General features: G+C 32.7%; 1 protein-coding gene across 1 annotated transcript; it reads left to right on the top strand.

The window, feature by feature from the left end:
• Nucleotides 1-4,341: 4,341 nt before the first annotated feature.
• LOC111394951 (late embryogenesis abundant protein-like) lies at nucleotides 4,342-5,299 on the top strand. Its single transcript, XM_023020989.1, has 2 exons — nucleotides 4,342-4,674; nucleotides 4,880-5,299. The coding sequence occupies exons 1-2, from the start codon at nucleotides 4,378-4,380 to the stop codon at nucleotides 5,108-5,110; spliced, it is 528 nt and encodes a 175-aa protein (XP_022876757.1). The 5' UTR covers nucleotides 4,342-4,377; the 3' UTR covers nucleotides 5,111-5,299.
• Nucleotides 5,300-12,222: the final 6,923 nt, after the last annotated feature.

Raw genomic sequence — 12,222 nt, 5'->3', positions numbered from 1 at the left:
AGATCTATTATTTAATTAATAGACAATTAAATAAATAATAGAGTCCGTAGATTCGAATATTTGTAATTTGTTAATCACAAGGAGTTGTGATTGTGAGATACAAATTACATATAATTGGATCTTGAATAAACCATGGTCGTAAGTAATAACGAGATACGGATATCGTTATTACGGATAGACCATCACGTGTGGCATTTCTTACTTGTGAAGTAAGTAGCTGATCTCACAAGCTAAAATGTGGTGACACTTAAGTGAACACGTGGATGTTTGTTATAGAACAAAACATTGGAGACCCGTCGAGAGATTCCACATGGATAACTATCTGAGTGTCAGTGGTTAATCTCTAACGTTCGGTAGTGAAATTGGTCCTTTGACTTGAGGTCGTCATGGTACCTTATATGAGGACAGTCATACTTTGGCGGTGTTGGATGTTGCTCTGAAAAGGGCCGCTAATACGACATCGTTAGGGTACGTCAAGAATCGTATGAAGGTTGTGATTGATCAATAAAGGATTCGTCACTCTTAGATAGTAGGAGATTATAATCTGCGTTTCATTCAATTAAGTCAATGATGAAATCCTTGGCCAAGGTGTACTCATAAGTCGAAAAGGAGTTTTCGATTTATATTGACTTAATAGTGGAGTGAAAGATATGATCGATGATCGAGATTGACACAACTCCATATCTCGTAATTGATCGGATCATATTGACGAAGGGATTATAGTTTCACGGTAAACGAACGAATTTGGTTTTGTCATACCACGTGACATTTCCCGTCACATGTATTGCCCTGACACATTGCTAGATGTCAATCAGGGACGGCGAATGTGAATTGACGATAAATTAAAAGAGTGTTTTAATTTATCAATTTTGATTAGATCAAAATAATATTTCACGTCGTTAGGCATCGTGGTCGGGAACCTAATGGGTCACACACAAAAGAGAATTGGAAGATTGCAAATTGCCAATTGGTTAATTTAACAATCGTTGGATAAATTAATTAATTGGATTTGTTATTTATATTTTCGAATTAATTAATTGGATTAATTAATTCACGGGCCGAGTTTGATTAATTGGATTAATTAATTATTGGACCGGACCGGGCCGAGCCTGTTTGGGTTTATATAAATACATAACTAGGGTTTGAGGTCCATTAAGGTTTTCATTATTCTTGCTAGCACAAGAGAAAACCCTAGAGGCTGCAATCAAATTCTCTGTGTGGATCACCGTTGGAGGCTGGACAATTGGACAGCTGTGGTGGCGAATCAAAGTTGTGGAACGAAAAGAAAAGCAAAAGGATTGCAGATCTGGAAAAGGTACAATCCTATCACAATTCCTAACCAAACACAATGAGATCTATTGGATGGGAATCGAAATATATTTTAAATTCCGCTGTGCATGTATAAGTAGATTCCCAACATCTCTTCCATACTTAGTGTCATTTTCTCATACATCGAGAGTAATGCACGTTTTAATTTTGGGATGGGATATTATCATCGATTATGTATGTTTTTACTGTTTTTTTGTGTGCTATATAGTAAAAAAATAAAAATAAATAAAGAAACGAAAAGAAAAGAAAAGAAGAAGAAGTTATATTCAACTTTCTTACTGCTTTTTTTGTGCTTGTGTGATTAGATGCTGTTGCCGACAGTGATGCTCATTCATGTGGAACTTGATCAAAACTTATGCACGGCTTCATTTATTATTATTATTATTATTATTATTATTATTATTATTATTATTATTATTATTATTATTATTATTTGCATCATGAACGAGTGTATTGGTTCATATGATGAAATATGTTGAATATAGTGGAATTTAGTTGCTAAAACCGAGAAAAGTTACTATTATATTATCCTAAAATTACTTTTAGGATTGCTTGAAGATGGTTAAACTAGTGTAGGGAAACATGTGATGAATAGGGTTTTCATGCTATTTTGTTCTGTGGATTGTTAAAGGTCAATAGGATGGATGTTAGGTGAAAATCTTGAGCGAGTGTTCGATTTTTAAGAATCAGTATTCGATAAGGGGTATGACACTAATCGTAATATGCAAAAGGAAAAAGCTGTCATTTTACGAAATACCCTTTAAAAGATCCCAGTGAGGACACATTGAAAATCCCAAAACGAAAACTTAAAAAGGGATCAAGCTAGTCCATCAAATAGAATACACAAAGCATAATTGAGGAAAAAAACAAATGCACGAAACAAAAGACGCACTAAATACTTTGACTAAACCCCAAATACTTGTTTGAAAGCACTAAACCTTTAATTAGAAATAATTAATCTGGTTGAATCTTAGGAGTCAAAGCGGTAAAACTATAGGAAGATTCTTATTTATTGAAGTGTTAACTTGATTCTAGTGAAGTCCACTCAAACTAGAGCAATGAAGATTAAGATCATCTAAAAATTCAGCCTTGGATCAAATCTTTGAAAAATGAGTGAAAAGAATAAGTTTGGAGGTGAGATATGTGTATCTCACAAGGGAAGAGAGGAGATTTTTTACCGTTGAGGGCTGAGAATTTATGATATTTTACATGAATTTCCACACACACACATAAAGTTCTGCATGGGATAAGTAGAGGTTAATTCCAACTATATGATTTTGAAGCTACTCATATTATTGACATGAAAATTTTAATCCTCAGACCAACAACAGGCTATCTAGCCAATTTTTGTTTTACACTATAGTTTGTGTGATGACAACAAATATTTAAGTTCGGGGTGTTGATAAGCACATTTCATATACGTATTTAGGCTTTTAAATTAGAATATTTGTTGGATATTTTAATAAATTATGGCTTAATTCTATATATATTGTGTTTGCTAGGTAAAGATCAATGAAATTGGCAAAATTGAAGAAAATGAACGAGGAAAAAGGCGAAATTGCATGAAATTCAAAGTTTGAGGATCAAAGTGCAAATATTCAATAATTGATTCATATACAAAATGATGATTAAAGATCACATATGATCAATTGGATACATTTAAATCAATTGGATACAATTAAAAGTGAGACAGATGAAATATAGTCAAAATATTTTCACAAATCAATTTCCAACTGAACAAGTTATGACCCAAACTTTTCAACTTCAGATTGAATCCTATTTTTCACATGCTAACCGTTCAAATTGGAAAATATATATTTCTAGAAGAATTGTATCCCTTTAAGTCAGTTTTCAACATACTTTAAATTAACCCAATTGAATAGAGAGAGAGAGAGAGAGAGAGAGAGTAAACATATTGACGACCTCTGAAGGAAATGTACAAATTACTTGTGTGCGCAAGGTCCTTCTTGAGGCTGATTGAGCCTAAAGTGACTTGCCCATGCATGTGCAAGCCAGATGCCCATGGCCACGCTTGGGTGTCTCGAGAAGGACAAATCTGATCTTATTTTGATCCAATTATGTATGGAATGATTTCTTAGCACCTTTTTAACCTAAGAGAGGCCCGTCCACAATAGTTTACCAAGCTTTTTATCAGACAAGAGACGTCTAGCAAGAGGCAAGAAGTTATTTTACAACAAGAATTGAAGTTGCAAAGCTTGAATTCAAGTTTAAGGCCTAGAAGTTGAAGTTTCAAGTTCTTCCTTGTATTCTTTCATTTGGACGATATCTTTTCAATAACTTTTTGTATAATTTGAATACAAACATGCTAGGCTAAACTTCATATTTTATGAATGATGATGAGACCATTTGGTATCTATTTCTAATTCAGTGAATAATTATTTTAGTGAATTCTCGTGTTCTCGATTGGTTGCGCACGATTATTATATTATTTAAATATTTGTGTACTATTTAGATAATTTGTTACTTATTATAATATTGGGAGGCTCACAATAAATTTAGATCATTGTATAAATGACACATGGGCAATAAGTGTTAACAATTACGTTTATGACGTGTGCAATCTTATACGATAATCCTAAAATTAAATGCATTCTTTCGCATATGAATTCGAACTAGAAATAAGATCGAGTCGTATAATGTGTAAATTTGGAAAGTGTTCATAAACGATTTAATTATAAATAGATAAAAATAAGTGAAGATTAGGAGTGTATTACTTATAGATACGACAAAAATGTGGATAAAAAATGATTTGATCAATTTTAAATATTTTACAAACCTAAGCCAAACATGCCGTTGGCCTCGTCCCAATCCTTAAAATTGGTGAAAACAAAACCATGTCCGGCGTGTCCACTATCCTTACGTGGCATTATGTTCTGCCACCTTTTACACTACGTGTAAGAACCCTAATTACATGCAAAAAAGTGCTGCTGCCCCACCGTCTTTCGTTTTCCTTATTTTAAGAACCCCAGATAGCAATCTTCACTTGTATATTCATCTATTCAAACTCTGTTTAATTTGTCCTTAAAAATGGCAGATATACGTGATGAACATGGTAATCCAATTCAGCTTGCAGATCAATATGGGAAACCTGTTAAACTAACTGATGAGTATGGCAATCCTATTCATCTTACTGGTGTCGTCACCACTTCCGGCGGTGGAACTGGGGCTGTGCATGCTGGTTCTGCCACCGGTATTCTCCATGGTGGTACTGGGGTAGGCGGGATTGGCACCTGTGGCCAAAAATATGATGAGCAGCAGCACCACCAGCAGCAGCAGCAGGAGCAAGGGCAGCTTCATCGCTTGAGCAGTTCTAGCTCTAGCTCGGTGAGTTTAATTTGGATATTTAAGATTCTTGAAATTTAATCATTTTTCATCTAGTGTACCAAACTTGTTATCTTTGTGTGGAATTCGATTAAAACAATTGAAATCTTAGAAGGGTTATTACACTCAGTATTCTTCATGTATCTGAAGTCAATAATGTGTAAATTTTTCCTTTTAATGTTTGATTATCTGTTTGTATAAATTGAAGTCGGAGGACGACGGTCAAGGTGGGAGGAGGAAGAAGGGATTGAAAGAGAAAATAAAGGAGAAATTGACAGTTGGGAAGCACGACGACAACGATGAAGCCGCACACAGCGCCACCACAACGGCCACCAACACGGCCGGCAGTGCAACGTCTACTACTGCTGCGCCGCAGCACGAGAAGGGTGTGATGGAGAAGATCAAGGAGAAACTGCCTGGCCATCACCATAGTCACTAGAAAAAATATAATTTAATGTAATTATTAATGTTTATGCTTTGTTTGGTGTGTAGGTAGCTTGTTTTATTAGTTACTGGATATGTTTCTGATTTGGATAGTTGCATAATAAGATTGGTATTCGTAGTTGGATGTTATGCTACACATAAATGAATTTATTTTCTATGTTTTTTGGTAAGTGTGTTATCACAACCTTGTTGGAGGCTAAACGAAGTTTGGAATGTTATATACACCTTCGATGACCGAAGAACCCAAAGGGATGCTGGTATAATATGTTGGGACAAATGGTTTGTTGGGGTTGTTTTTGTTGAATATTTATGATATTTAAAGTTCATAAACTTTACATAATTGTCATGTCAAATCATCAAGAAAAATAATTAATGAATTTTGAAGTTGTGAATTACAATTCTTGAATCTTTACTTCTAGATCTTTAATTTTGACTCTTAATTATGGATTTTTGAATTATTCTTTTTGATTCTTGAATTTTTTTATACGATCTTTCTCTTTAATGTGCTTTCTCTATTAATTCTTGTGTTGATGGGATGAACAAAGAAAGAAAAAATTGTATATGAATTGAGGACCATAATCTTATATATAGCTTTCATATATATTTCGTCCATCATGAAATATAATTATAAAGGAATATGGTCTTTACACTTATATTTCGATCTACTTTATTTAGATGTCCAAAGTTTTATTTCTTAATTGTTTATTAGACCACTTTAATTTTAGGTTTAATTTTAAGATGGCATTTATCATGTGAACCTACATATGTAATTAGTTTAGTTTTTCCAATAATCTTCCACTTGGACCACATATATTACTTTATAAATGTGTAGAATTTTATTAGCTCAAAACTTTTTCTATCATAACAAAAAGGCATTTTCAAACAATCTCATTCATCAATTATTTCAATATAGAGTCAAAGCGATATTCGTTACAAATATCATAATTAAAGTCGTCAATGATCATGTATATTAACACAATTAGATGATATAAATCAAGTATGAATGTGTAGCATGAAAATTAAATGTATGCAATCTAAACATGTCTATTTCCAACTAGTTTTACTGTATTTTTTAATACCTTGTACTTTAATGAAAATTGAATTGAACACTTTATTATTGAAATAAACTTGAATGAGCACAAACAAAATCATGTGCCACAGAGACAACATCCAAAATTACAAACTCTTACTAGACTAAAACATCATCAAAATATAAAATGCCTATGTAAGCATTATGCTCATGAAAGACCTTGAGTAGTAGCCTTTTAGTAAATGAATTTGCTTTCGCACAATTTGTTCTAATATGTTCTATAGCAACCTGATCACTCTTTAAACTCTTTATTTAACAATTAGAAATTTCTTATCAATAAACTTAGACTTTGATGAAGTTTTATTGTTGTTCGAATACAAAATTGCTGACTTATTGTCATAAAATAATTTAAAAGATCTTTCAATTCCATCCAAAATTCGTGGTCCAATGAGAATTTCGCAACCATATTCCTTGACTGGATGCCTCATAACATACTATAAACTCCATAATCATGGTTGAAGAATGTGTGAGTGTCTGCTTGGCACTCTTCCAAGATATAGTTTCTCCAACCAGCAGGAAGACATAGCTTGATGTGAATTGCCCACTGTCTTGACATCCAGCAAAATCAGAATCAAAATAACCAATGTTATCCAATTGATTTGATTTCTTGTTAACGGAATTTTCTGCATTTCATTTTACTCAAAGACTAAATTTGTCTTCTTTAGCAATAGGGATATCTTCTGGTTTGTAATTCTGTATTCCATATATCTTAAATATCTTATATAACTCTTTTGTGATAATCCAAGAATACCCCGAAAATGATCCTAGTGTATCTATACTCCTAATATAAAAGAGGATCACCAAGATCGATCATTTCAAAATTCTTTGATACAAATTTCTTAATTTTATGCAATAAGCGAGGCAAGTAGTATGTCATCGACATATAATGCTAGGAAAATATATTTATTTCCACTGAACTTATGATATACACTATCATCAACTATATTTATTTAAAAATCAAACAAGATGATTATTTGATAAATTTGTGATACCATTGATGAGAAGTCTGCAATAGATGGATTTCTTTAATTTGCGAATCATTTTCTTTCGGTTTCTTGACATAAAGTTTTCCTTTTGCATCATATATATGGTCTCATCAATATCACCATTGAAAAATCTCGTTTTTACATCTATCTAATGTAGCTCAAGATCAAAATGTGCTACAAGTGTCATTATAATTCTGAAGTAGTCTTTCGTTGAAATTAGAGAGAAAGTCTCTTTGTAATTGATACATTTTTGTTGAAAGCTCTTTGCAACAAGACGAGCCTTATATCTTTTCAGATTATCTCTTGGTTTTAAATATCCATTTGAAACCAATGTGTTCCGTACCTTCAGGCAATGTGACAAGTTCCAAACATCATTGTCTTTCATGGACTTATTTCTTCATTCATGGCAGCAATCCACTTTTAAGAATTATCACTTTGCATTGCTTGATGAAAGTTGATTGGATCTTCTTCCATCAATGGAATGCCATCCTCATATTCTTGTAGAAATACTATAAAGTCATCTGAAATTGCATTTCTTCTTTCTCTATTGGATATTCTTAATGGCATTTGTTCTTGAGGTTGTTAAATTTGTTCTTTTGGAGCAATTTCTCGATTATTTATAGGGGGTTCTGGAACATTATCTAGATCGGATATTGGTTCTTGAACAAAATCTAGAACAAAAATTTGTCCCTGATTGTCATCATTGTCAATTGCAACAAAATGACTATTTATATATTCCTCATCAAAGACAAAATTCATAACCTTATCTTCCCCATAAACTCTACATTCTCAACGAATGTAGCACTCGTTTCAAAAGTTGACTTTATAGTGTGATCATAAAATTTGTGACCCTTCGAGCTCTCAAAGTATCCAATAAAATAATGATCGATAGTTTTGGAATCCAATTTCTTTTCACTCGGCCTGTAAGGCCTTGCCTCAGCTAAACAGTCCCAAATGTGCAAATGCTTCAAACTAGACTTTACTTGGAACACTATTGAGAATATAAGCTGTAGTTTTTAATGTTTTTCTCCAGAGAGTTTTGATATGGTGAATGACTAATCGTAATACTGACATGTTCTTAAGTGTTCTATTTCATTTTTCAACAACATCGTTCATGCTAGGAAAACTTGGCATCGTGTACTGTTGGACGATTCTATATTTCTCTAGGAATTTAGTAAAAGGACCTAAATGTTCTCCTGATCCATCATATCTACCATAGTATTCACCACCCAGGATCAGATTAAGGCATTTTATTCTTTTGTCTAGTTGGTTTCAACTTCAACTTTATAAGACTTGAACATGTCCAGTGATTGGAATTTCTCATGAATAAGATATAGGTAGCTATAGCGAGAATAACTGTCGATGAATGTAATAATTGAGTATTGACCATTCCAAGAAGACGAAATGAATGGCCTATAGATATCCACATGAATTAGTTCTAAGATGTCTAAAGTCCTATTGGCATCTAATTTCCTTATATTTGTATGTTTCGCCTTGATACAATTTACGAAAATACGTAATCCTGAAAAATCAAGGGGATTAAGAATTTCTTCTGATACAAGGCTTTTTATTCTCTTTCAAGAAATGTGACTTAAACGCTCGTGTCATAATGTAGCAAAATTCTCATTGGTTAATTTACGTTTAATACAACATGAATTCACATGTAAAGTTTTAATATAATAGGCAACCAAATTAAGGAAGTATATATTATCATATCTAGATAAAGAATTGATACACACAAGATTTGAATCAAGGAAAAAATTGAATTTATTATTTTCAAATGAATAAGAAGAATCGAATTTATCCTATATAGAAATAGAAACCAACTTTTGTCTAAAAGACGGTACCACAAAAGTCTCTTTCAAATCCAAATAAAAATCAGTGGCATGAAAGGTTTAACAATGCCATGATGGAACCTGAGTGTTTTTCATCACCAAGGCAGGACAAGAAAGTCTATAAAATAGTGAAGTCGCTGTATGACTTTAAACATGCATCCAAACAGTGGCATGTAAGGTTTAACAATGTCATGATGGAATGTAAATTTAAAATCAACGAGTGTGACAAATGAGTTTATGTAGATGACATGCTTATTGTTGGTAGCAACAATAAGATGATTAAATCCACTAAAAAATGTTAAACTTGAGATTTGATATGAAAGATATGGGTTTAGCTGATGTTATATTTAGAATTAAACATCTCAAGAACATCAGATGGATTCCTTCTAAGTCAGTGACATTAAATGGACAAAATTCTGAAAAAATTTAACAGCATCTATCTAAAAATAAAGTCGGAAGTGTCTCTCAAGTAGAGTGCTTTAAAATTATTGAAAGTTTGATGTATTTGATCAATTGTACAAGACCAGAAATAGCCTATACAATTAGTAAACTGAGTAGATACACGAGTAATCTAGGAGCTGACCATTAGAAATGAATAGTAAAAGTACTAAAGTACTTACTCGTAGATGCAGACTGCACTTACCAGACATCCAACAGTTATTGAAGGGTATAGTGATTGCAATTAGATATCCAATATAAAAAACTCAAAGTCCACTAGTGAATTTGTGTTCGCATTAGGAGGTGTATCTAAATCCTGGAAATCTTCTAAAAAACAGGTGTAGCTAGATCTACTATGAAATTTGAGTTTATAGCTATAGATAAATGTGGTGAAGAGGTAGAGTGATTACACAACTTGTTAGAAAATATTCCGAGATGGTCAAAGCCTGAGTCATTTTTTGTTGAACCAATACCACTACTCTTCGTCCCAATTTTCAAATTATCATGATTCAATCTTTGTGAGGGGATTCCTATGTTGAACGAGACGGATTGTTTGGATTTCAAAGGTATAGGAAGAAACTCTCTCAAATGGAGATTTTTTTCGACCATATTTCAATCAAAAATTTTCATACATTGTGATAGTATATGAAGGGCACAGAGTAACATGTATAGTAGTAAGTCTAGACATTTACGTCGTAGACATTATACCATAAGGCAGCTACTCTCAATTGGACATTTCTATTGACTATGAAAGTCAAAGGATAACATTATGAATCCGCTAACTAAAGGGTTAAATAGAGAGTTAGTTGCGAAATCATCGAAAGGAATAAGACTTTATCCTTGAACAAACGAGTTAATAACAAAAGAAAACAAACCTAGTTGACTAGAGATCCCCAAGATCTAAGTTGAAAGGGACAACCAAAATATAAAAACTTAATTGAATCATTGTGGGGATGTATCCATTCCTATGATACAACTATGATGCTCTTAAAGATGAAGGATAAATAATAGGCTTTTAATGACTCTTATGCGTCAAAATTCGAGCAAAGTAATGCGGTTACTGGCAATGACATATCACTTATGTGAGAGAGAAGTGGAATCGCTTTTGAGGAAATTGTCCGAGGCTCGATTCTTAGGAACTGTCACAGAGCCAAGCATATGTTCATGGTCATAAATGAACATAATAATGAGAACTGAATTATGTTAGAATGAAACCTATGTGATATATCATTATTTATATAAAAGGTAGAATAGTTTAAAGATACGTGTTTACTGGTCAGCTAGTAAAATAAATATACATTCACAAGGGAAGGTCCAACAGATAATACCTATCTATCATAAGCAGGTTTCAACCGTTGAACTATATCACTAAGTTTGTATGTCTTTCATTTCCATGTCGCTCCCAATTTTTCATTCATGTGGAAGAATGTGGAAAAAATTGTTTGTTGGAGCTATTTTTGGCCTAATATTTAGTGGGATCCGTTCGTTCATTTTGGGAAATCGAAGTTAATTTGTGTTATCCTCCATGAGAATATAGAAATCATATATCTACTTACCAAAAATGATAACCGAATGAATGAAATTGGAGTTTAAAGTAGACCATTTGGAAGGAGTTTACAAAGGCAAGTCTCATATGCATGAAACTTGGATGATGATTTTTTTAATAGGTATGAAAAATGTTGCAGGAGGGAAAAACTCCATAGTTTGTGCTACATAGGAAGCTAATAAAATCAATGAATACCTTATATATGACTGCATTTTGGAAGGGTGTAATCATGTGTGATATAGAGACTATCTCCACTTACATGTAGGAGGGTATAAATCATGGGCCAAAATTGAACTTCGAGCATTGAACTTGTGTGAGGGCACTACTTGTGCACATGAATGTCAGACCGAATGGACCAAAAATTAGCCCCTTAGGCGTGTCCACGTTTTTCTTTCTCCATCTGACCTTTTAGCTATTGAAACTCCTGCTTTATGCCCGTGTTAATGAAAAGATTAACAACGAAATTAAAGTGGTTAATGATCATAAAACCAATAACTCCTCGCCTGTTAATTACATTGTAGCGTACTTATACAGTCCATATTCTTCAAGTCCAAATACACGAAAATACTCCGTATATACAGCTTCAAGTTTCTATTTTCTAGTTTGATATCTTTCAACATTTCCAATTTTCATCCAGAATCTTGGTGATCCATTTAGATACATATTCAGTTTGTTGATGTAGAAATTCAATGCTAAATTTCTACATGTTTCTCCATTGTATTTTGAAAAATAGACGCTCGTTAAATCCTCAAGCACTTATAGTGAGGGAGAGAATATAGTTTAATGAAATTGTGTTTACAAAGACCTCGGTTTGCAAATCCTATCTCTTATAATTCCGTAGTTTTAATTCTCTATTTTGGTCGTATAGTTTATTTACATTTTACAATATATGATATATTACATTTCGAGAATATATATTATCTAACATAATATTTGGTCTCCCCCTCCAACCCTCGTTTGAACTCCATTTTTATCAAAATTTATTTTTCTTAAAATTCATTTTTAACTACACATTATTCCCTCAAATAATTTTACACGTAAATTTAAAAAAAAAATCTTACTTTTTATTGACACATTTTTCAAAAATTACTATTATAAAATTCATTTTTTCTAAAAAAAAAAAGGCTAAAATTGGGGTGTAATATTGGTTAATAGAGTGAATTTTCTTTCATAGTCGTGTAATTATTGCTTTGATATGCCAAAGTCCCCAAT

The sequence above is a fragment of the Olea europaea genome, chromosome 5 (assembly GCF_002742605.1).
Source record: "Olea europaea var. sylvestris chromosome 5, O_europaea_v1, whole genome shotgun sequence".
In the NCBI taxonomy this organism is placed as follows: domain Eukaryota; kingdom Viridiplantae; phylum Streptophyta; class Magnoliopsida; order Lamiales; family Oleaceae; genus Olea; species Olea europaea.
The sequence above is the reverse complement of the archived record's forward strand: the minus strand, read 5'-3'. Positions and strand labels throughout refer to the sequence as shown.

Excerpts from the sequence above, each read along its gene's own strand:
- LOC111394951 (XM_023020989.1), top strand. The coding sequence starts at position 4,378 with ATGGCAGATATACGTGATGAACATGGTAATCCAATTCAGCTTGCAGAT. Across the intron at positions 4,675-4,879 it reads GCAGTTCTAGCTCTAGCTCG|TCGGAGGACGACGGTCAAGG; the intron begins GTGAGTTTAATT and ends TATAAATTGAAG.